Below are 26,365 nucleotides of genomic sequence, written 5' to 3'. Positions count from 1 at the left end.
TTTTGTCGTTCGAGTATTAAATCGTAATTGAGTGTATAACTTATGTACATATTTATGCACTAAATTCCTACCTGTAAACATCGTCATAGGCATTGCCATAAATGAAACAGCCCATGAGACTGGCGTGGGCGTGAAGGTCAATTACCATGTCGAGGTCGATGGTCTGTGATATTAAAAAAATAAATTAATATCCATTGATCTTCGCTCGTCGATGCAAATATTTTCGAGAAATGTGGAAAATTTCACCTTGCTTGCATCCAAGTCGATCAGAACGTTTTTTATCGTATGAAGCGTGGGATGTGACCAAGGAGAGACTTGATTCCAATGTCGATTGAGATCATAACCCATCAGCGAAGTCCTGCAAGAATTACCGCAATATTGAGTTCTTGCACTCGCCATTGATTTTATTTTCGCAAGGTTACCGATAATTTCCCAAATATGACCCGTCAGGATTAATCATTGGCACAATTTTTATGATTGTGTGGTCCCGGAGTGCCCCTGCGAGTGGGTGGCTGCTGACCATGAAGTCCATTAAGCCTAAATTTTGAGTTGAAAGGTTAGTGGAATTTAGACATGATTAGATTAGGGTCCACCCACCCTGAGCAATGTAGGACGTGGGCGTCTCTCCTGGATTGATTCGGGCCAGGATGACCACCATTTTTGGTCGTTTTCCCCCCACAAGTCCACTCGGTGGCAGGTTAGTTATCGTGATGATGTCCAGTTTTCGATTTTGCTGAAAATATCACAATTTTTCCAGCTAAGTGCTTGCCTAACTTGACAACATATTGAATCATCATCCCTACTTTCACTTGATATTTCTCTCTCGTACTATCAACTAGTTTAATAATCTCTCATATTGACGGATGCTTTCACCAGGGAGAGATTTTGCCGTTGTAAAGTTTTTATCTCACCTCCCAAACACAAAGGAGGAGGTTGTCATGGGTGGTTTTTTGTTCTACACACCCTCATCCCGCCGACGACTTGTATGTTTAAGCGAACGAGGAGGAGAGTGACAAAAGTTAAGTAAGTAAAGTATCACGGAGAGTGAATTTCGTAGCATGAATACCACACGCTCCCCAACCAACCGCATACACTTTCTCCCTCCGTCTTCTTCTTCTTCATCTTCTTCTCTTATTATGCATCAGGTTAAGAAGCCACTTTTTCTCCTCAGATATTTGACGCTCTTTATGTCCTCCACCAACATTCTCTCACAGGATCAAAAGTCATAGGTGGAGAAAATGAAATATTGTTATCTCCCCTTCCTTTGTATTTTTCCTCACTAACATATTTTAGCCTCTCTCGTCGGTCGTCTCCTTACGAATTCCAACATATCCTTCACCCACCACACGGAAAGAGACACAGAGTGAGAGAAAGCTGCTTCTTCTTCTTCTTCTCCTTGTTCTCGCCAAGATGGGAACAAGTTTGAATATTATGGCGAGAAGATGAAACCAGGACGGTCGACAGAGAGGAGGATTGAATTCACCCCCAAAAATGTAGGAATGGCACAAGAGGCAGAAATAGGAATAAAACAATCAATTGAGTAGGCTGTTTTCCCTCATTCCCACTCCCTTTGAATTCTTTAGAGAAAGTGGGAATGGGGATATTTTTCTTTGCTTTCCTCAGAGGATGAGAAACAATACGTAATCCAACTGTATGGTGCTGGGGTATACGTCCTCCTCCGCTGCTGCTCCTCTTACTGCCACCAGCACCATATAATATAATGCAGAGCTCGAAAACGCCCCATTTTCAACTTGACTTTCTTCTTCTTCTTCTTTGTCACTTGCAATAAATAATCAGATTGGGCTGGGCTCAAAGTCGGAAAGTAAGTGAAAGAATGTCCCGCAGTGGAAACTTTGCTGGAGAAATGCGCCAAAAAATTTGGGAGAAGTGTAAGTGCCCTGATTTTTTAATATTATATATTTCAACGGCTACCTATACTCGCCTTAAGTTTTATACCATTTGCATTCAGGAGTGAAAATGTGTGAGGGAGAGAGGAGAAGGTGAATGTGGATGAGATAAGGAGTCCAAAACTCCGACGATGACTATGTAGCGAATTTATGACAAAGCGGATTGTAGCGGATGGAGAAAGTATTGAAATGAACTGATATCGCCACCAGAGAAGAAGAAGTAAACGGACATATTGCATAGCGGAACATGACACCGCACCACTGGTCAAGTCAGACTGGGGCCATTTTTCATATTATTTTAGCCCTCGTCCTGCCTGCTGCCTGGTCTCGGGAGACACCAACCGTTTTTCAATAGCCATTGATCATCGATATCATATTTTTTCTGATGGGAATGATACTCAAATTCATATTACAAAATCTACACATCTTGTGCGTCCCTATTATTTATTCCGCCCCACATACCACGACTATACGGACTTACGTACGTAGAGCCCATGTTGCCAGAGTAAAGTGATTTTAGGTGATTCTAAATCAGCAGCGAGCCTTTAGACGATAATTGTACGTGCCTTCTTAAACGTGCATCCATTTGCGGAGGAATTGCTAAAGTGACGCAATGTGCTATCAAAGGAAATGCGATGGTTGGGTGGCTGGAAGTTACATACACAGAGGATCGCAAGAAGAAGATGAAATGGAGAATGTCCATAAATAATCTGGACTAAAATGGGACCTCAATGGAAACCGGAGGAGCTACATTGTCTCAGGATTGGGACGGGTTCAAAATTTTGAAGATCTGAAAGGAACTTCTCGTCCAGAAAAAGGAGCCGAGATCCAACCAGCAGAGCAAACATTCCTTCGCAATTACATTCAACATTAGATATCACATTGTAGACGATATTCGCGGAAGTGAATGGTCGTTGCGACATTAGGACGAAGTGGAGAGGAACGCAATTATTGCAGAACGCGATATAGTCCAAATGGGGTGGGTGGATAGTATGGTGCCAAGGGGGAAGTCTGCTGTGTGTGTGGTTTGTTTGAGGCAACATTGCTGGTTCCCCGTTGAATGCGGGCAATAGGAGAATGCGAACAAAAGTCAACAAGGGATTCAGCACTTGGGAAACTTCGTTTGCCAAAATCCCAAAATTTATGACACCCCAGCTTTCACAACATTCAGCGCTCAACGGCAGACAGAAGAAGAGTGGGGAGGAGAAAGAAATGTGTGAAATCAGCGGCGGTGGAAAATGTCATGCAAACATTGGACGTCTACTACGGCACCCTTTTCCTACGTCTTCTTCTCTTCGTCTTATTCATTAAAAACTAGAAACGAATATTTCGACAGAATAACAAAAACTAGGCGCATCGGAATCGGAGATAGGCTTCATAGAATTCTGAGATTAGATGAGGCAATTTATTTGCAATCATGAGCATTTTCATGCACTTGATCGAACCTGAAGAAAATAAAGGAAGGACACATTATTAATAAACTGCCCAAATGTCACCAGCAAACTTCATGTCCTCAAGTTTTGGGCAAGAAATTCCTAAATTTTTGTCTCCAGACAGACCAAATGCGTGGTGTATAGGACATTCTCAAGTACAGAAAAGCCAACTGGAACGAATTCATTAATACCAACAAAAACTCCAGCACAAGAAATAATATCATGTTATGTAACATAATGAAACAAAAAAAGAGTATTTAATATTATTCTTCTTTTCCGGTTCAAGTGCTTTTCCAGAAAATACAAACTAGAAAGTTCATAGCATCACATCTACTGGAGCAAAATCCATTTCCCAATTTTTTGCCTTCTTTGGATAGTCATTAATTTGAACAAGTGGCATTCTTGCGTAACGATGTAATATAGAAACAAAATGTGACTGACTGTACAGAAAAATGTGGCACAGAATGTCCTTCCTTTTCCTATAGCAGACCGGGTACTGTTAAGATATGAGCAAAAATAGAGCAATTTCAACCGATGAAATTTTCTACAATTGTTGTTCCCAGACAAACTAAACCAGTAGCTTAACTAAGATAACAGCAAAAACAAATAAATAGTTGAACCAGGCGACGCTAAACTTTGTTTGTGGCTTTCATTTATTGCTTTCCACCACATTCAAAAATTTAAGCGACATTCCTCCAACTCCAAAAAGAACATGTACGAGACGAGACATAGGAAAGAGTGCTGCTCTAGCTTTCCCCAATACTTTACTTTAGTCGAACAAGTGCACAAATTGCTGTCAGGTTTGCTTCGCTCGACAATATTAATGCAGCAAGTCGACAAATATCCGTATGTATAGGTTTGTATATTTCAGGACGGAGAAAACCCATTTGTGGAATAATAGTCCAAGTTCGCACATTATCTGGGCATTGCTAAGATTTTAATAAAGTTTGCATGCAGTGCAAGTTTTTCCTACTCGTCTGTCTACATCCAACAGAATTTGAAGAGTCGGCGATTGATGAAGTGTTGAAAATTAATCTTCCCAGAGTAGTAGTCGGCAGAGAGAGAGAGAGAAAGTTCATCAAGGGAAAGCAGGCCTAATTAGACAAAACGTTTTGAAATTGCCTCCCAGTAAAACGTTGTGTAAGGAATCCAAATTGGATTTAAATTACACGGCTATGAGCACAAGTGGAGAAAATTCGGATTGAATTGGACCGAGTAATAAGAGTGCATCATGGTGTATTTCGTTCTCAGTGAGCTTCTTAACATTTGGATCGTTCAGTTAGCAGACGAAGCAGCAGATCGGCCTTGATGTCTTGATTATGGCTGGCTGGCGAGTGCTCAACTCGCCTTTCTTTCTGAACGGTTGTGAATGTGGAGGAGGAAGAAGGAGTATGTACGAGTCGTCGGAGAAAGCGCTTCTTGGAATTCCTTTCCAGAGACAGAGAGACAAGGACGGAAGGAAATGGCATTAAATCATTAAATGAAATGAAAGATCTCATTTCAGAATTACCAACAATGCACAATTTACTAGTCCTGGCTTTAACTGCTTCCCCGCCTTCCTACAACTTTGTGATAGGTCAGAGGTTCAGAGATAGAATGAAACCTTCAATAATGGGATGGGAAGCACTTTACCAATTCAGAATGAGACTTTCTGAGCACTGTTATTAACTCGAGCTGAACTCGTATATAAATGAAATTCTTAATTAATTATAATCTAAACATACAAAAATCACTTCGCACATTGAGATTTATGAGAGTATAATTAATTACGATTGTGCTAGCCATAGTCAGAAATATCTCAAGATACGATAAAAGAAGATGAAAAGAATTGAATGAATTACAAAATTTACATTAAAATCAACCCAGTAAAAAGTATGTTATACGAATAGAATACCGACAACAAAATGGAAATTCCGACACAATTATTATGAATGCCTTCAACCACACAGATCTCCAAATCTTAAATAATACAATACTCGTCTCTGAACTACAAAACTGTGTTTCCCTGCTTAAAAACTGACAGCCATTCCTCCTTCTGCATTTCATACCTTGATACAACATTTGTTTTAGTCGAGGCATGAAATGGAGGATGCATTCCGAGGAGCACAGAGAGAGAAAGAGATATTATTATTATTACGCCAATAAGTCCCCCTTACTTTACTTTTAGATCGAAGCACTTTAATCGGAGAAAGGAGCAGCAGATGTTTTTGGATTCGTGAAATGTGAGATGGAGGCGAAATAAGAGTTCTTGAAAAAAAAATATTCCAGACATTCTCCTCTCCGCTCCACTCTCCTCGCTAACTTGAAACCCTACTTGCTCCCGTGTTACATGAGTAAAAGGGTTTTCACTCCAAAACCAAACTGGAACTGCCGTGCTGCTGGATAAGAAAAAGAAGTCAATATGCACCACTTTTCCTACTGAGGAAGAGAGATTGGAATTTGAAAACGATAAATTAACCCTGCTTGTCGTTAGTTCACTCACATTGATGCAGAGTGGATCCAGTCGAAATCTCACTCATTATTATTTTCGTGGAAAGATTTCAAACCTTTTGAACAGAAGGAGGATCGCATTTAGACGTTTGCTACATATTTTAATTTACTTTTTTCTATAAAAGAAACGTTTCTCAGGCTTGGCTTTTGAAAGTTTAAATCCGAAAAGTAGCTCGAATTGAGCAAGGTTTTTCAAGTCTTCGTTCTATTGATGAAGACTAACTAATTAAAGGTTTTTAGATGATTACCTCAGCTAATGGATGGAGTGGAACTTGTATTAGTCGACCTTTTAAAGTTACAAGATACATATATTGACGAGGTAATTTCAATTTAAGGTGAAATGCAAACAACTCTGGATTAATCATCCTCATGTTCTTTCCATGTCCAAAATAGTAAGTATTTAGTTGTATCAATTCGTCTCCTTGAGAATCTTCTTCTTCAAGTAGTTTATCCTTTCTTGCACTAAAGTTAACATCCTTTTGAAGGAAATGAGATGAGAAGGAGGAGCAGGATGAAAAGAATTCGCTACCACTGCTCGTCTTATGTAGAAACTTGAAATGGACAAGGAGCCCACCACTACTACCGCCACCAGGAACAGTGGTAGCAGCAATAGGAACGATGAACGAAGAAATTCCACCAGCTACTTAATGTTCACACGCTTATTTCCTCCTACTTTTCGCGTACGACTAGTAAAAGTAAGTTCCATTCCACATTAAACTTTCCCTTGGCTATCTGTATCCGTTGGTGAGGTTGGAGAAAGTTAAATCCCCAGTGTCCAAGGGGAGTTAGCCCACGCTGCTGGCTCGCTACACCACGGGACCTTTTTAGAGATTCATCCTGCAACTTCCATCATCCGTAGTAGATTTCTCTCGGAAAATCTAGTTGTTGGTTGCCCAGAGAAGTTTACTCGTAAACAGTTGCTTCGTCTTACTTATCGTCACAATACTCAAAATATTTCGAATAATCCGTCTCCACTCGGGCATTCACATACGTTTGGAAGAGGCTTCTATCCAAGTAGATACGTAAGTAGTTCTCGCTGGTTGAGACCCCTCTGAAAAAATACGGAGGATGAGGATGAGGAAGGTAATCAGTTGTCCAGCTCGTGTCATTGAGTTTCATATCAGGTTGAATTAGGTGTTTCACATCTCAGAGGGAAAGAGAGAGAGAGGGCGAAATAAGAAGGGTGGAGGTTGTCTGTTTGTGTAGAGGAATGTGTAGGGAGAAAAGAAATGAAAAGAGCCGGAAGGCTGAAGCACCGGTAGTAAGTAGTTACGGAGTGATGGATTGCATCAGAGATTTTACAGGTGTTCCCCATTCTCAAAGAAAAAAAAAGTTGTGGGGGAGACATTCATCAAGTAGTGTGCGTTGCTTGGTCTGAAATCTTTATGCTTTCCTCGCCCCCTAAAAACATATTAATGCCAAGTGTGGAACTGTACCATTTTTATAGTATTTATCGTCTTGCAAGCTCTTTTTACTCGTGTATTCTTGGCGTTGGTAAGTTGGGCGTTGTTTGGTCACATGGTATGTGGTGGTTTTGGGAAAGGAGTTGTTCCGGAAGATCACCAATGTGCGCTCCTGTGAGGACGAAGACAATGTTGATCTTGAATCTAGATGTTACATCTTTAACCCACCTTTTGTCCTTTTCTTTGAAAGGAGCTGCTGCTCCCACTTTTATTACATCTGCAGCAGGAAGGAAGGGATCAGACAGGATGAATAAAGCTCACCGGCATCTCCGGCCGTCAACGTTTTTTATCGTTTAACCAGCCACCACCAACTCTTGTAGGTTGGCAGAGGAGTAGTAATCTTACTCAAGTTTTATTTTTCAGAAGCATTTTCATGTCTTTTTTCACCAATATTGATGCTGCCATGATACCCAGCAGCGTAAAATGTGTGATCTATTCTCATTTTTTGTGAAATATCAACAGATGATAATTTTTTTCCAAATGACATTGTAATGACCTAATCTTCTGAATTGTAATGAGGTCATTTGCAACGTTATGTAAGCTAGATGATCCTCCTTATCTTGTTGCTAGACGGTAATAATGCTTGAATTTTAGACGGCCCCTAAACCACAGCAGAAAACCAATGTCAATGATAATCGCATCCTGCTATAATTATTAATGTGGTTTATTAGTTGACACTCACTCGCTGGAATCTTTTTAACCCTTATGTAAACCACTTAGGAAAAACAACTTCTCAATAACAAACAATCATTATTAATAAACGAGTGCACTGCTAATCAGAGTATGTCACTGGACGAGTCTGCTACTGTTTCATAACTTCCGTTAAATGGTCCACTTTTGGACTCTAATTGGTCCAAGTTACATAAATGATAAAAATGACTAGACCACTGGAAATATCGTGTATTATATAAAACAAAAGGATTGAGATGTTTTTGTTCTTGCAGAAAAACAGGCGTATCATCTCACATTGCATAATCCTCTCCTACTCTTTTGAGATACGCGAATTTTGCACAGAACGGATGTTGCACGTGCAGTGAAAAACATGCCAATCTATGGCAGACTCTGACTAATAAAATTTTTAATTAGCACTTCATAACTAATTTAAGCTCATGTGCAACTATAAAATGAAACGCTGGCTCCAGAGCAAGACCAGTTTTCTAATTTATTCTGCCAAAGAAAGTTGCAAGCTTTTGTTGCGAATATTTCTTCAAAATGTTAGGCTTCACCGTGAAGACGGTCTTATTGGGGCTGCTCACCATTCAAGGGACGCTCGCCAGCATTGGTCAAGTTCCAAAACAGCCGACGCGAACTGGGAGCTCTAGCAGTTTGGGTAGCACTGGAAGTGGAACAAGTCCACATATCCTCCCCGTGCGGTATGCTGACGTTGTTCGGTACTTTACTCAATGAGAAAATGAACAAGTCTGAGAAACATTTAGATTTGATTGCAATTTTAAAACTGCCTGGTTACCCGGACATAAAAAAAATGAATTATAAATTTAAATTTTATTTGAAGGTTTTGAAATTTGTGAGTGAACATAGTTTTATTTGACAGATCTGGAAGCGCAGCAAGTTTGGCAGATGAGAAAACCATTGAGAATGCGGTAACGGTTTACAACGCTCTAGTCACGGTAATTCGAGATGTCGTCCTGAAGGCAAAGCTGACCCCGATCGGAGGCACTGAAGGCGTCTCATATATCGGTATGCATTCTGTTCTGTAATAGCAATAATTTTAGGGTCACATTTTCTTTGAATGTTATTTAGAGAGCTGTGCTGAACACAAGGCTAAAGCCACGAAGGGTGCGGACACCAAGACAGGAATGTACACCATTTGGCCCACCGGAAAAGTACTCGACGGACCGAAGCAGGTGTGGTGCGACATGGACACGGCTGGAGGAGGCTGGACCGTATTCCAACGACGAGGCTATGGAACTATTACTCGGTCAAGTGCCGAAAAATTCAACAAAAACTGGAGAGAGTACAAAGTTGGGTTTGGAAACGTTTTGAATGACTACTGGTTAGGTGAGTAATTAATTTTTGTGAAGCCACAATAAATTAATAGGTTTGTGCAATATTTTGTAAAATCCTTATTAAAATCAAATTTTCCAGGCAACGACGCTATCGTAGCGATGGGTGCGAGGTGTACTAACGAACTGTATGTTACCCTCACCTATTTTGACGACACGGTAAAATCTGCCACCTACAGCAACTTCACTCTTGGACCAGAATCTGACAACTACAGACTCCACTTGACAGGATTCACCACGGGACAAGCTGGTATGTGCAAAAACGTCTTTATTTTATCCCTTCGTGAATCTATTGCCCACCAATTTCTCATCTCTGAAACTGCTAGGCGACATATTCGAAAAGAAGCATGATGGCCTCGTCTTCAACACTCCGGACAGGGACACTGCCGACAAATGCGCAACCGAGACAAAGAGTGGATGGTGGTTTGTCAACAAGGCCTCAAAGGGTTGGTGTGCTTATGTAAGTTCCCAATTGGAATTATATAACATAAAAGTGTGAGCACTATTTTCTAAACTGTCAAATATCTCTTCCAGGTGAACCTCAACGCCGAGCTGAAGGACAAGGCGACCGATGTTGATGGCATGACCTGGCGCTACAGCAAACTTCTTAGCGGATACACTGCCCCCGCTATCAAGATGGCTGAGATGAAAATTAGACCAAAGTGCCCTCCAGCTTAAGTCTGTTGTTCCCTTCAACAACCTCAATCACCATTATTATTATTACTACATACTGCTATCTCATTAACTATCATCGTCCCTTCCAATTGTTTATTTCTGGGGTCATGAGAGAATTATCAAATTCTTGAACCTCCTAATTGTATTGTATTTAATGAACTGCTACCATGTTTGATTTTTAAATGAAACTTCTTCATTACTCATCTTGCCGATTTGTTGTATACTTGTGCTAACAATAAAATGACAGCTGTCAAAATTCACCAGCCTTTTAGACTCGCGTAACAACTCCTGATTAGAATGAATGAAACTTGTAATTGACTTGGCGATGAAAGTTTTCGTGAGAACATCATTTTCTTCTCCGCTTTCTCCTGTTATGGACCAGTCAGTCTGCCCACCGCAGCACAAGGCTTGTGTGCGAAAGTGCTTCTCCTCTCTGTCATTAGCAGCCCTTCCTCCAGAAGCACATACATAAAGAAAAACTCTCTTAGCTCCGAATATCCCCCATTATGCATTACGCACCCAGAGAAGTGTTCACCACCTCAATCTCTCTCTCTCTCTTTCTGCCAGTTCCATAAAAACCACTTGGAAATTTGGAATTAAATTGAAGTTTGGATTGGACTTTTGACTGCCTGCCAATTTTCTCTTCAAGCCGAGTGACTAAATAAAGAATAAATGAACTTGGAATGGAATGGAGGAAACTAAATGAACCGTGGATATGTTAATGACTAATTTTTATTGAGGCAGTTGGCACATTTGATGATGTGGCAAATAAATCAAACACATAATACACCTTCCTCCTCCTTCCGCCTTCGTCTTTCATCTGACTTCCTCCTCCTTTGAGGGAGAAAAGGTGTCAAGTAATCGTCGTGGCGATGATTAGTAAGAAAGAGGAAGGATCTCCGTACTCAAAATAGTTGGCTTTCTCCCTCCCCACTCTGCACCCAATGCTTACTTACCTAGAACTGAATTTGGGTTCAAATTTTTACCCAAAACAGTCATATCCAGTTTTGACAATACGGTGTATTCGTTTATGAACATGGGTTGCATTGAGAGTGACGTTTTCACAATTTTGCCAAGGAAATAAGATGGTGGTAAAATTGGTGGAGAACGTGTGACTTACTAGAGAGGCCCCAATGGTCTCTCTCTTGAAATGAGGAAACTGTTCCAGGAGTTCGAGGTGGGCCTGGCAGCGAGAGTACGAGTACGGGAAACTGAAAGCGAATTGGTACACGTCCTCTTCCCGGTCAAAGGCGAAAGCAAATGACAAAATGTAGTGGTTCCGATGCTCTGGGGACTTGTGGTAGTACACGTACTTGCCTGGAAGTCGCTGCCTGTGAATAAAGATTCGTTCTTAAGAAAGCACCGAGAATGCTGTACGATTTCTCCAGCTGTCATCTCACATCAGCCAAAATCACCCCTCACCGCTGTCAAACAAAAGAACATGAATGTAAGTCAGAAAGGACTTTAGGACAACAACAATGAGAAAAATGAGTCGGAAATTCATAAGACATTTGTTTGATTGTTATTAGTAAATTAAGCTATGGTTCAGACTCACGCATAAATATTTTTATTTTATATTTTTATATCGAGTTTCTGTATTCTTTCGGGTGTGAAAAGTCATCCCAACTTATATCGCATTGCCGATAAAGTTACGACATATTTAGAAAAGTTCAGATGGGAATATGAAATTTATAAATTTTCCTCATACATAGAAAACAAGAAATATTTATCTGACTCCTCGAGTATAAAATACGATAAATATGTGCAACATGGGCGAGAGCTGCGTTCCTCCTCCGCATTGCAGAAAGCAAAACTCAGAAAAGAGGCAAACGACTCGCCATATTTATGCTGCTCATAGTCTTAAACAACAAATCAAAGATTCGCATTCGAAATATCTGCATTGATGAGAATGTGTGGAATATCCCATGAATTGTGTGTGTTTTGAAATCTTTTCTTCACACGCAAACTATTCCTCCTTCTGTCCGCAAATTCTGTCAAGATTATTACCCAATTTGGTCTGGCTGGCGGTCGGGTGTTGAATTGGAGACAGCGGTGAAAGCATTTCTCTGACCCTTCTTCTCTCTCTTAGCTGAGCAACATCATCTTTGTTGAATGTCCCGACTCGTAACGGCATAATGTTTGCTTTCCACCACCCTTCCCCCACATTTCAGACTTGGGTTCAAGTTTGTTGGATTTTTAGGAGACAATTTGAGTCGGGATTTTATTCTGTTCATTGCTTAGCAAACATAAATCTCTAGCTCTTCCGCTTCTTCTGACATTTCAAATCAACTCTACCATTCCGTCTCCCAGTCAGACGCCTCTGTTGCTGCTGCTGCTGCTGTTGCATTTCATTTAACAACTTATGCACATCCAAATTGGAGAGAAAGTTGAACCACTCTGCATTGTATCACTTTCTTGTTTCCTCCTATCTCCAAATATCAAAGATCCAAGTAAAATAAACAAAAGGCGCAAGAACCCAGGCAAAGTAGCGAGATTGGAAATGCGATACAGGAATCGTGCACACATGAAGTTGGATGGGAATAAGTGAGCGAGTCGGATGTGTGAATATATTCCAATTTCTCTGAAAACTCGAAAAGACAACGCCGGTGAGGAGGATCTTTTACTATCGCACCTAAAGTAAAATAAAAATGTTATTTAAGACAACAAATTGGAGAAATTCTGCGTTGTTTCAGGGCACGAATAAATAAATAACTTTCCATTAAAATTCAAGCCATATTTTAAAGCATGTCAAATTTAAATTTAAAATAGACATGAAAAATTGTTAGTTCAAATCAATCATTCGTATCCCGGAGAGAAGGCACACAGCCCCCACATCACACATGCATGCATGCATACATACATACACAATAAGTTCCCATACACGACTCGCACCCACCCACGGAATAGACAACAATAGCAAAAACTGGAGGAAAGCCTGACTGACTGACTGCATGACTTCTGATTACTTTGAATATTTGAACAAAAAATAAAGTGGGAGAGCTGTTTTGAATTTCACTGACTAAATGGCGAATGGTAATGGATATTTTTTTTTGCATCCCGACTCCTTGTGTCTGACTTGAACCGTGAAATGGGATATCATATCAAGAGTCAAAAGTGGATATTTCTCTAGGTTTGGGATCAAGCCTGAGGGTCCATCCCCTGAGAGGAGAGGACAGAGAGAGAGAGAGAAATCTGGAGCCCAAACACATCGCTAAAGCAAAACAACTTCTGTCACTCACAAAGATTAATTACTCCCTTTATGCCCCTACTGCTGCCTCAACTCCTCCGCAACAAACCTTATCCGCAACATTCAACAAATCAGTGGCATTTCATGCAAGGAGCGAAATAAGGAAGCGACGACCGACGACCGACTCTGAGTGAGCAGCGACGAGCATACTTTGCGTTCATCATATAAGATCCGACTTGAGCGGAAGGCAAATGATTAGTTGCTTCCACATTTGGCTTTGTACTCCTCCAACATGACATGTGACATGTTGATGTTACTCTAGACGATAAGATTAATAGAAACCCTTATTTATGCCAACTTTGGATAACAGTTTATCTCTGGGAAAAGTTTTAACCACGAAAAGAAATCTGTTGAACTCTTCATGACAAATTAAAATTTCGCTCCATCTCTTCTTCGCTCTCCTTACAATTTAAATATTTAAGATTGGGAGGTATCTTACATTCATGATGTGGTAGATATGGAACCATTATGTGCATAGTTACAGGGTGACGGGAGTGACCTTATTTCCCCATAAATTTGCCACAAAGAAGACAGACATAATTCGCTGTTTTTTCTACTTTCTCCAAGATTTTTGCTGTGGAATTCAAAAGCCAAGCAGCAGCAGCAAGAAGACTTGTTTGTTTTAGAACAACTTTCTTCTCCTCATTAATTACGAGACAGCCAGACTTCGTTTTCTCCCGACCAACCAAGTTTCTCTTCCTCACGAGCTGAAAATTTGTGGTTGAAGTTCCCCCACCACAAATTTAGTGTTAGTGAAAGTATAACTACGAGTGTGACAATGAGAATGTAATTGCCACAAATTTTCAGTGTACCGTAAGTCCTTTAAGTCTGCCTTTTCTTGCTTATTTTATGTAGTCGCCTATTCCACACGTTAATGCTTCACCATCCCAGATTACAAATTGCAATTCCTGAAAAGCAGTGTGTGTTGCCACATTCTTGAAGTTATTTACACCGCGCGTAAAATTTATAATCCACATTCGCATTCGAATTTCAGATTCTAAACTCCCACTAACATAAACATAAAGTACAAGTACACAAACCACTCTGGTGCTACATACCTCTGTAAACACATACCTACGGGTTTTGGCTTCTGCGACGCTCTCAAATAAGTGGCCGCATCGTCATTGCCGCTTTTGCCTTATTATTATGGAACAGCTCTGAATTTAGTTGTAATTTCGCTTTCTAAAGACAATTTAACTTGATGGCCCAACACTTTAAAGCTTTGCTTGAAATTGAAATGGTACATGGAACGCTGGAAACGAGAACACTTCATGAAAACGAAAGAATATATTTCCGGAAAAGTCTTCAAGTTCAACACACTTTATCGTAATCTTGTTCAAAACTCTAACTTCTTGTTCAAAGTGGGGCACATCTTCCTTTTCTCTATGTATGAAAAAAAACTTTAAATGAGAAAAAACTGAATGCATAAGAATTTTGGCATTTGGTAAAGATTGCGAGATGATTTAAGCATTATTTTGCAAACAAATAAAGAAATTTCATATCTCATCCAATTTAATCTCATTGTTGTTGTGTTGTGTATGGGGGGAGAGAGGATAATATGAACAATGCAGTCGTACAGCAGTGGTGGTTGGTCGAGGCCACCACTGCTGCTCCCGGTCTCGGTATATTGTTTGGTCTAATGGTCCAAATAAGTGTCCAAGTACAGAACAAACTTTTTGTGCGCGGAAAACGCCTCTTCCAATTTATTTCTCATTAGAGTCCAAACAAAAAAGAATTTCTCCAACCCCAGCACAACTTTCTCCAACTTTCACTCACTTCCGACACCACCGAACTAAAACCGCTCTATAACTACAATACAAGAATTCTCACTCTAACCAACCTCTGTACAAGGATGGGAAGCAGAGGAGAGGAGGAAGATGGTGGAAGTTCGCCTGTTGGGAGGTACTCCCTAATTTTCTGCTTCTTACTCTGAGAGAGACATGTTGGTAAATAAGACGGACAGTAGGACTGAATTTCATGTCCAGCATATAAAACAAGGCATTGTTTCAGACCGTGCCGTCTCGCAGGCAGAAACAATATTCTAACAAGACCCGTGATGATGCCAGACAAGGGGAGATGGATTCCTGTGACTGACTACTATTACCACACTGACAATGACTTGGCCCAAGAATCACCAGTAGTTTACTTTCACCAAAGATATCACTTCATGTATCCAGCCAAATCAGATTATACGGAAAGAAACTTTCCCACTAGGAAAAATTAAAAAAATAGTTTGCTACTTCAAGTTCAGCAGTGATTCCTTCCCTCTGACCACTTTGTGCAAACAGGAAAAAAACAGTTCTCAGAACAAGTATTCGACCATTCTACCGAGAAACTATCTGAGAAACTAGTGCGTCAAAATTAATTTGAGCAAGAGACGAATATCTTATTTCTAGGAAGATAAGTACAAGAGTAAGATACTTATCCACACAGTAAGTGGGCAACCACTACTGACTGACTGTTGTGCAGACAGAGCGAATTAACTGACCAAGTAATGTTCTAGCTGACTGTAACCTGTCGTCCACTTGTTCGCTAATTGTCTTATCTTGTTTGTCTTCCACATGGAGCTCTGCTGGCGGTTGGCACTGTCAGAATTAATTTACAGCATGATTTACCAAATAGGCTCTGCCGAAGAGAAATGTCTCATCTGTCTGACTTATTAACCGGTCGGGTCGGTAACGTATTCCACAAAAGACAATGTTAAATAAGACCCTTCGCCAGGCACGTATATTGCATTCTTGTTTTCGAGTAAAACTATTAGCAAATTAATATCTTATATACAAAATTGCTCTGCCAACGTCAACGAAATAATGGGATTTTCCACAATAACGACCAGCTCTAGAAAATTGGTCTGGATAAAGGATTCCACGAAACAAAATATTTGGTCACATTGCCATTAAAATTCGATGAGAGGGATGATAAGGCTTACATAAAAATGTCTTTGGGAAAGCCAATCACGTTCATCTTCAAAGGTCATAGCTGTCCCGTTCAATCAATTTGACATTGAGACGGTTTTTACGTAATCCATAGTTCTAGAAAATATCTTCCCAGATTTTAAAGCGAACAATAAATAATAAGTAAGAAATTTTTATTTTTAGACGTCATCCATTTTTTTAAATCCTCATTTTTCCAGAAGAAAATGGAGGATATTATAAATAAAAAAGAGGAAAATATGCGTTTCCTTCCTGCATTTGCATTGAGCCCACACTTGGACTTGTCTCTGGCGTCATTTTCACTTTATCATCACCACTTTCTCTCCACCATTCGTCATTCCGGACTTCGTTTGCGCTTATCTGGTAGATAATGCACATTGACATTCTGCTTGAATACGTGCTCTGTGTAGATGACAGCGGAGGAAGAGCCCATTAGACTACAGGAGATATCACTTGGTGTTATTTATTACCATTTGGGACGACTAGAGGTCTTCACCAGCGGAGTCATCCCATCTCGAAACAACGTCTTGATTTTGCAAAGGTTCACCAGATTGAAGATCACTCTCTGTGGACGTATAAAACAAAAAGATCTTTACATCACCGTCCAAGGGCTTTTCGCACTTGAAATTAAGGAAATAAATCAACAGGGTTAAGACAACAAAATAATGTCATTATTATATAAGCACATTTTTATCTTAAAAATCCATGTACGTCTAACACAATAAATGTATAATTCTTCCCCTATATATTTTTTCATATGTGTACATCAAAATTTGATGTGTCTGAATTTGCTACTCCAAACTGTGCTATGTCAACCAGTGTTATAATTGTTATCAACTTTTTAACCTTTCTTACCTGAAAGATCATTATAGTGATGCAAACTGAAATATCACGACGGAATTAAAAGACAAAAGTTTTCCTTGATTTATTTGGTAGAAATTTACTTGTCATGTTTTTAGTTTAATTTCACTATTTCCCTTGAATAATGAGTTGCGAGTTGTTTTTAGACTTTCCGAGTGAATATACCCAATGAGTAGCTACATAGTTGCAGTCTTACGCTGTGTGAATACTTAAACCTTATTGTTGACGAGGAATAGTTTTAAAAAAATTAGATATGCATAACACTCATATTTTTAGGTCGACATTAACAAAATAAATGAAGTCTAGTTATTTCCATGCACAGGAATTTGCTTTCACCACCGCATCTCGTGGCATAGATCGTAAAACGGCACTTTATTCAGTGCAACGCTCCTTGCCAATAAATCTAGTTGACCGCAAACAACATTATCCTCCGCCTCCTTGTGCATATGAGTCGGAGTGTGCGCTACATAATGATTCGGGCAAAAGATAAGACGAGGTATGTCATCAAGGTGAGTAGATGGGATCTGAGGAAGGTTAAGCTATGGCTTTATGACATGCGATGTGAGGGACTCAACTTTTATTCTATCTCGAATCAAATCCCACACCACGAAAAGTTGAGGACTGGGAAAAAACAAGTGATGTGTGACACGATATGATGATGTTGGTCGAGTGTTGAACAGGGTTTCTTAACACAAAATTCTCTGATTAACCTCATGATGGCTAATAAGTCTCACTCTCCTCGGTGCTCGTCCACGTCCCAAATTTGGAGAAACTTTTTACTTATCAAGTGCAAGAAGAGTCTTCCAAGAGGTCATCACCGAGAGTGTGAGCAGCGGCAGTGGAGTCGATGATAAGTCTCACTTTCTTTCTCTATGCCAGAAAAGCAGTGTAGTGAGATATGACCATCCGGTCGCGAAGGATAGGTTAGGCTGGGAGAGAAAATTGGGACATTTCTCACTGTCCGAGACCCATTCAAGTGGAAATCTACACGGAATGATAACCTTCTCGCTTAGCCCTTTTTTTCTAAATCTCACTCTCAATCCCTTCAAATATTTTGTCATTTCGAGCATAAATCTCCTCTTCTGAGGCAACTGTACATGCAGTCGGAGTCCCAATGTTTTCATTACTCTTGCTTAAATTCAAGAACTCTAATCCTGGGCCATTCCATATTTCGGCGACTTTTTAAGTCTGTAAGTTGTCGGATGAGTTATTGTCAAACGTCGTAGCAACAGTCGTGAGAAATGCGGGATTGGAGACGACTCCTTCTAAACAATTCGTGTTAATTATTTGGAGGCCATGGATTATATTTTCTCAATCGTGTAGGATTAGCTTTAATCGTGCAGGTTTAACGAATTAATCCTCGGCATTGAAGCCACATGTCAATCTTTCAAAGCCTTCGGTTTCTACAAAGTAACAAGAGAGATGCTCCTGTTCAGCCTTATTTAGCTCATGATTTCGCTGACGTGTGTGTGTACTTTAATGATTAGGCATTAATTTGACAAGCAAACAAAGAGTTTCAAAATGTTCGTATTAACGTCAACCTGGTGTCGTCTCAGGTTAATATTTATTTCGTATACCTGGTCAGCTCGGACGTTGTCCACGACAAAGTTGAACCATAGTCGGTATCGAGGATTGCAAGTGTCTGGTCGAATGAATAGATCGTACTCGTACTCGGAGATAAAATCCACACGTCCCAGATTTCCTGGAATTTTAAACAATTATGTACGTTTAGCATTCATCATGATATGAATTATACCATCTGGAGCCAATTATGTCGCACCAATGCCAACGAACTGCCAGAGTTCATGTAGTTCATAAATTTCCTCATCTCGCAAAAGGGGCTCAGTCACATGGAAAATTAACATTTGTTCAAGTCACTCTAAGCTCAAAATGTGTCCCGTTTTAAACGACTGGCCATTATTGCTGATGTATGAAACAATTTCTAATTTGTCGGTCGACCAAAAATGTTTTTTGATTTGATTTGATTTATTCACATCAAGCTTGATTTACAAAAATCTTGTTACGCTTGACGGCTAACACAAAAAAGTTTTACACAAATGTTTGTCACATGTATAAGAATTCGAGTGATAATAATATAATTTATAATTGTGACTTAGTCATAAAGAGCAGAATTAAAATTATATGTACATATATTTTAGGATAATAAAGTAGAGATAAATTCATAATCATAATTTAAGAACAAGGTTTTAAGATTTGTTTTAAAAAGTTTGAAGTTTTGTGTTTCCTTTAATTCAGTAGGTAACCTATTCCATGCAATGTCTCCTTGAATTGTACTAAAAGCGGATGGATGAGGGAAACAGTGTAATCGTGGCAGATTGGGATTCCCACCGACTAATGCAAATCTATCCAAAGTCAGATACCCAAAATCCGAATCTTCCTTCGCTAATATAAAGTTTGTACGAACCGCAAGGAGAGGCCGAAAGAGAATGAATGGGTGGCAATGTTGGCATTAATTAGCTGAAACTGCATGTTTTCAAATTAGTGGGATTTTCCTCCAAACTAATATCATTTCAGTAGAGGACACGCTGTGTCACGGCCAACTTGGGGTACGCAGAACTCGCTCGTTCAGATGCACGAATTTATTGCTAATAGCGGTATGCGCAATTTAAAATGCCATTTTTTAGCGAAATCTTAGACTTTTATCATTGCTCCATTTAGCACATGAATTTTATTGCATAGCTACATAAGAAAGCATGATAAAGTGAGACAGAACCTAAACCAGTACAGCCTGATCCATCCGTTACATCAATACTCCATTATCAGATTGGTTAATTTATAGATAATTAAGTAACAAGCTTATCATTGTGGTTCAACTGTCTCGCTCTGAGTTCTTGCCACTAAATCATCTACTGGTTGATTTGATCCCTCCACAATCAGACCGAAAGTCCAACCCTGTCTACTTTCTCGTGGCGCAAATCTACGTAAAAGTTTGTACGTGATAACAACCTAATCACGAAATTGGGATAAAACTATAGCTCGTCGTGCCTGCAACTTTGGCAAGTTGGATACAAGAACAGCGTGCCTATAATTGAATATAACATGGCTTAAAATTTCTGCCTACGTACAAACATAGGCTGAGCATATCACGAGGCAAGACTGAAGTTGAAGAGACAAAAGGGGAGAGAGAGAGACGACGGAGGGTGTTTTCTTGGCTTGGTTTTTCTCCATTGGAGAATTGGAGTATTTTAGACAAGCAAGTGAACAATGAAGAATGAAGGATGACAATGGGATGTCAGAGCCAGACCGAAGGAAATCAGACTTGTGCCTTAACCAATGCAACGAAATGAAGGAGAAAGCAGTAAATAGCAGAGTACATAAATACCCTTGTTCTCCACAAAAAGAATCAAGCACAACTCTCTTCGTCTGTCGTCGTCGTCGTCGTCGTCGTCGCCGTCCACCACTTTAGCTTAGCACAAACCTCCCAATCCTGCAGGGTGCGTCGTGCTATTCGCATCGTGTCATTAGAAAAATTCGGTTCGAAACACCTCCACACGTGAATATATCGTGGGGAGGAAAAAGACTGACTAAACTTTCTTCCGCCTTCCGCCTCGTCATGTAATCATTTTTCTGTCCGTGTTGCGTAAAAGCGAGGGGAAAGTGAACCCTGGTGGCTGGATCTCTCCACGGACGGAGGAGGTCTTGTATTGAGATGAGTTCTTGAGTTTTTGTCCATCTTGGGCTGATGAAATAATAGAAGTTGGAATCCTGCTGGGCTCCTGTCTTTGAGAATTTGGGGAAAATTCTGCTCGTTTATTTTGGGATGTATGAAGAAATTCATTTCATCTGTCTAATATACGTGTCTGCTCTCAACTGACGCAGGCAGCAGAACAGTGAACACCAAACATTTTTCACAATTGAGTACTAAGTGGTTGACGGTGGTCGTAGGACTTTATGTATGGAATACCATATACAATATTTTACGCCTTATCTGCCAAAATATGACAGCAATGTTTCTGAGTGTGTGCCCACATATATAATTCTCAGCAGTGGAATATTTTTAAATCACGTGCATTCGTTTTCATTGTTTTTTAAATTAGAGGTAGGTACATTGAAAATCTTACAGATAAACGATGAAATATTCTTTATTTTACTAAAGCCGGTGCAAAACTAAATATTTGGATATTCCTGAAAAATTTGTTGGGTGTTTTGTCTAACGAATATCCGGGTATTTGCATACATATGCTCGTGTGCTTTTAAATATTATATTAGCAAAACTGTCGCTCGAGTAAATTTATAGTGCATTCTTGTAGCAGTGTAAATAATGGTATAGGAGCTAACGGTTTATATAAAATGCATGACATTAAGCCATTGCGATATAGAGTAATTTCCAAAGTTTAGCAGAATTATTTTATGTGAAATTATAGCTAGGATTAACTACCAAGGCCTTTGTAAATCACATCAATTTACGTAGTTGTTAGTATTTGTAGACTACGAGTCTCTAATAATTTTTGCACACATTCATATTTGGTCTACACACACATACACTGCTTTAAATAAATGAATAATTTAAACAGCCCAAAGTTTGCACATTTAGACAATTAGTTTTACAGTTTAATAGTACAAAATAACCGTCATGAAGAAGTGGAAATGTGCGCTACTTTCATCGAAATACGTATGTTGCATATGTACACGTTAACAAAGTTGAACATTTCAATCGAATGCAACGTTAAGCTTCTTGCTTATGAATGCAGTCCACGCTGTTTTATTATTTAATACCCGAAAGAAATGGGATGGAGAGAAACACCGGAAACTCTTTAAAACTCTCATTCAAGTTAAGTTACTCTGATTCAGAAAGTCACTAAAAATTGTGATTTGTATTTCTGAGTTCCTCTCAAGTTTGGAAATGTTGAATTTCGCTAAGTCAACTTGTCCAGTGGCAGCTTGGCGTGTAAGACATTGCACTTCTGGCACACTCCAAATGATAGTTCATACCTCTTGCCCAACTTTCTCTTCTATTTAGCAAACTGCGGTTTAAACATACAGAACTGAAGACTCTTACACTCAAAAAATACTTGAAAATATGGAATAAACTGCTTGCATGCAAATATTTGTATCAGAATCATCACTCATTTGCACTTACCCCCTTCGTACGAAGCGTCGAAGCAGAGATGACCCCGTTTTGCCTTCCCACTGTGACCCGGTGGCCTTAAGACTACCCTTGTCACGTTGCCAAGCCCTCCTTCTGCATCACTGTCGTCACTCTCTGCAATTAAGCCAAGCACACTTTATCAAATTTAGTTTTCAATAAGTGACAAAGTATCGAATGAGAATGTGCCCATGTTGGAAATAGTGTGTTTCTTGAGCCCTTAAAGAAGAAGCGGGTGAGAAAGAATTCGGTGAACTCGGAGTTAATCATTGCAGCATCAGGATGATTGAGCTATAAGGAAGGAATTACAATGGGGAAGTGTTAAAACCCGTTTTGCGTGAATTTGAAGCAGACCCTCAAGCACTGTTTCTCGCTCAGCGAACTGATCCCGTGATTTATAAACTGGAGGAGAAAGTGGTTCAACGTCCATAAGCGTTGTTGTCAATAGCGTTCAAATTCATTTTGGTTTCCTCTGGCGGCGAATGATTTATCAAGACTTTCTCCAGCCCATTTGGGCACGCTCGTAATTCATCTCTTTGCTTGGCACTGCCAACTCCACCACCACCGTCCAAATTCGCCTACTAAATTCTCCATTGAACTATTGCCCATTGTCTTCCTTCTCTCTCTCTCTTGCTCGCTGGGGGTAATGTGCTTTTGAATTTATACAAATTCAATTCCGCATGTATACCAGGAAAGACATGTACATTTCTGGGTGGAAATAAAGACCAAAGGTCGGCCGAAGCCAAGTATGTATATCTACACCAGTCAAGTGCAATAGTTAGTTGTATTCTGGGGCTTTCATAAACTTTGTGCAGTATACTGTGCAATAAGTTTGTCTTGCTAAACTCTGTGTTTATGAATAAACAATGACTACATAATTGGCAAGTAGCGAATTAGAGTACATAAAATGTTGCGATTAAACATTATGGTCTTCTTAGCAAATACGACAACACTGCTTAATTTGATGCTGCAGAGATATGAATACTCGTATACATGACAAAATTATATGAACGACACTGTACCCATTCTTGTTGATGGGATGAAGCCAGAATTCGAAGAAATTAATATCACAACTTCCAGAACTTGAAATACATCACTCACAACAGGCTTAAGTTTGAGGATGAAACAATGAAATGAGCTACATAGGCTTCTATTAATACGAAACTCATTAGTCAACAACTGTGTGATCGGTGTGACGAAATTTTATAGGCTTTTACATCACAATATGTATTATAAATTTAAATAGTATAGTTTCTGTATTTCCTGAAAAGTCACTTGAGTTCAACGCTTTTTATCTTTTCGGGGTTCTTTGATTTTCGTTAGTATTTCTGTTCCAATTCCGATTAAGCATACTTTTTATAATTTTATTGGATGAGTATTTTCCCATTTTGAATAAGTGATAGTGAAGGGTTTGAGTGAGAGATGGCCTTTTTATGCTCATAGTTCGAGTGCTCTGATCAGACTCTTACGCAGATTTTGTTATTTTACAGACAAACCCCAGCACAAGGTTTCGCCAAATTGCACCACCACCATTATGTCGACGTGATGTTGCACATGATAGTGGTGTGGGTTGGCGAATGAAGAAAATAAAACAACGAGTATATGGCTCATTATTTATGAAGAGAGAAATCAAGGGAATGAAATCAGCTCGATTAATTCTTTTGTTCTAGATACGAAAATTAATTCTACGACTCATTCATGGCGTTTGTCCAATTATTTCAGCATGACACAGAATTGGAGACGATAAAGTAATGCAAAGATTGGTTTGGAATACATTGTACGAGACACATTAACCATTTCCTTTCTGTGCGTCTCATTTCTTCGCGATGTGAGTCTCACGGACGGAGAAAGTCGGCCTGTTAATGCTGATGCTGAAATGGTATCGCGTATAAAATAAACTCGTTCCGCTTCAGAAAAGATTCCAATTCCTTGGAGAACGACAAGTTCAAAAATGAGCTGCTGCAAATGAAGAAGCGGAACAAAATTGGAGGTGACTTGGTAGTGGTTTTGTGCTGGTGGAATCAACGACACCCAGGATACTAATAAATTCCTACTCACTTTCGGCAATATTTAACATTTCACTACGACTGGAGGATCCTTCGCCACCCACTCAACATGAAAATGCAGAGAGCTGTTTAATGCATCCTCATCTCATCGTCGTCCTTCCATCCACGGTACAAACCCAACTAGCACCAACACTCAACACTTTATCGAATAACTTTCCCCATATGAAAGAAACTCAAACATTTTAATATATCCTCCTTCCTCTGAACATCATGCACTTTCCGCGTGCTTAGCTGTAACACATTTTAAATTGTTTTTATCTCCAAACTCTCTACAAAATTCAAATTGAACATGAACGTTTTCAACAAATTTCGAAAGCAATTCATGTCAATGGCAATTCACGCTTTTTGTCAGAAATACTTGTCCTCGAAAGAGACAAATGCAACAACATCCGAACCAATCTATGCCTATATGGGCAACATACTTATAAGTATATGTCGTCGTCTTCCCACTCATTTCGCCAATTCCGGGAGTCGTGTGCTTTTCCACGATACTCGAGAATTAACTGGAACCTCACTCAATATAGAACGGAGGAGGAAGAGGAAGAAGAAAGCACTACGAGCCTTTCTTCAAAAGACAAAGTTGGAAACAATGTGCACGTGCTGCTCGGCAATTACCACCAACCCATCCGGCCTCAAATGAATTCCGCCAGTTGATCATGATTTGAGAACTGGTAGAACAGTGTGGTCTGGTCTGAACCATCATGATCATCTAATCTTGAGGGGCAGTCCATGCAGGTTGATGAAATTGCATAACACAGTCGGCGAGGAGACACGGGAGAAAAGAGAACATTAACAGAGGAAACAAAAGAAGAGGAAACAAGGGAACGGATGATTCGGTACTGGTGCATCAGTTAGTCGGATTAAAATTTGAAACACGAGACATCCATTTGGACTGGACTATCCGTTTCAAAAGTTCCCAAGGCCTAGGAGAAAGAAGGATGTGCTTCCTTGTTTCATTTCGTCGTCGTCGTCTCCATCCACTTTTGTACTTCTCTTCTCGAGCAAATGTCTTGCGACTGGCCAAGTAACAAGATTTAAAATTGTAGAAGAGACCAAAGAGTTTTAAAATTTTGGAATTGCCGAGAAAGAAGACAATCATCTCCGGTGCAGGAGGAAGTAACCGAGCCAAGTCTACTTCTACACATGCAAATAATATTATTTTCTTTCCAGAGTGGCGTGTCGAGCGTCTAAAGCTGCTCTCTCACGACACAGCTCGAGTGCGTATGTATATTATGTGTTGCTCAATTCGCAATTGTTCAAATCAAGTGGGAAATCAGCAACTTTGTACCTCTTCCATAATCGACTTATTTTGTGATTCAAATGCAATTAATGAGGACTCATTCCACACTCTGGAAATATGAACTTTACCGATAAACTACTACTCCTGCTGCTCGAGAGAGCTCTGCTACGTACCCAGATACGATCTGGAGAAAGTTGGTTAGTTGGCTGGGAAAGTAAGCGGAAGTGTCGTCGTCGTGCGGAGGGCTGCGAGCGAGCGTGAAATGTGTGGCGCGAAGGACACTTTGTCGGCAGGTAGATTGAAGGTTGTAGTTTTCACTAATCCCTTTCCGCTTTGGTGGATTCTGGCTGCTGTAATCTCATCAATCTCGCCTCAATGAATGGTTCTATCTCTTCCCTCCTCCTCCTCTCCATGTCGATTGAGGAGACCAGCACACAACAACAAGAGGGCAGAAGAAGGAGTTAAAATGGAATTTGCTTGGTGGAGGCAACAGAGTGGAAAATTCTAGAGTTGTTTAGGGAGCGGCTTCAAATCGCTTTGCACGACGCACTCATCCAGCGTACTATTTTTATATCCAAGCCTCCTCCACCTCCTCCTACGCTCTTATCTGCCTACCTACCCACTCAAAAAGGGCTTATCTATGTTCACACTATTTCAAATTCTTTTTCCAAACTTTTTTCAGCGGACGTGTTTTCAGCCCAATTACAAAATTTTGACTTTCAGATATATTTATTTAGCCCTTCCATCGATTGACCAAGAAGGAAGAGCAACCCGCGTCTCATTATTCCAGCAACACCACGGGAATATCCAGTCATAATACATGAATATAAATTCAGGACAATGTGATGTGCTTATTACCCAAATGGAGAGCAGGGGGACTTGAGCAGCATGTGTGTCTCTGCTGCGTACGTACATGTGA

At 39.9% G+C, this 26,365-nt stretch overlaps 2 protein-coding genes across 3 annotated transcripts in view; one reads left to right on the top strand and one right to left on the bottom strand.

Moving 5' to 3' along the window:
• The window catches only part of LOC118436044, a 45,505-nt gene that overhangs the window by 7,834 nt on the left and 11,306 nt on the right, over positions 1–26,365 (bottom strand). Inside the window, exons 2-9 of the mRNA XM_035853001.1 lie at positions 22,135–22,257; positions 18,611–18,735; positions 16,643–16,737; positions 11,113–11,323; positions 598–733; positions 423–537; positions 247–358; positions 72–163 (exon numbers count right to left, since the gene is read on the bottom strand). Of these exons, the coding sequence (XP_035708894.1) occupies positions 72–163; positions 247–358; positions 423–537; positions 598–733; positions 11,113–11,323; positions 16,643–16,737; positions 18,611–18,735; positions 22,135–22,257 (1,009 nt within the window). The remainder of the gene's footprint in view (positions 1–71; positions 164–246; positions 359–422; positions 538–597; positions 734–11,112; positions 11,324–16,642; positions 16,738–18,610; positions 18,736–22,134; positions 22,258–26,365) is intronic.
• On the top strand, positions 8,440–10,263 carry LOC110851405 (ficolin-1-A). 2 transcript variants are annotated; one of them, XM_022099172.2, is made up of 6 exons: positions 8,440–8,684; positions 8,846–8,991; positions 9,055–9,312; positions 9,400–9,567; positions 9,644–9,777; positions 9,852–10,263. In XM_022099172.2, the coding sequence occupies exons 1-6, from the start codon at positions 8,506–8,508 to the stop codon at positions 9,993–9,995; spliced, it is 1,029 nt and encodes a 342-aa protein (XP_021954864.1). In that variant the 5' UTR covers positions 8,440–8,505; the 3' UTR covers positions 9,996–10,263. The 2 variants fall into 2 exon arrangements, with proteins under 2 accessions (XP_021954864.1, XP_021954866.1); XM_022099174.2 differs by having other exon boundaries at positions 8,441–8,666.

This window comes from Folsomia candida, unplaced genomic scaffold (genome assembly GCF_002217175.1).
Source record: "Folsomia candida strain VU population unplaced genomic scaffold, ASM221717v1 Fcan01_Sc006, whole genome shotgun sequence".
NCBI lineage: Eukaryota > Metazoa > Arthropoda > Collembola > Entomobryomorpha > Isotomidae > Folsomia > Folsomia candida.
Note: the sequence above shows the minus strand (reverse complement) of the source record. Positions and strands in the feature narration are given on the sequence as shown.

Excerpts from the sequence above, each read along its gene's own strand:
- LOC110851405 (XM_022099172.2), top strand. The coding sequence starts at position 8,506 with ATGTTAGGCTTCACCGTGAAGACGGTCTTATTGGGGCTGCTCACCATT. Across the intron at positions 9,313-9,399 it reads TTTGAATGACTACTGGTTAG|GCAACGACGCTATCGTAGCG; the intron begins GTGAGTAATTAA and ends CAAATTTTCCAG. Across the intron at positions 9,568-9,643 it reads ATTCACCACGGGACAAGCTG|GCGACATATTCGAAAAGAAG; the intron begins GTATGTGCAAAA and ends TGAAACTGCTAG.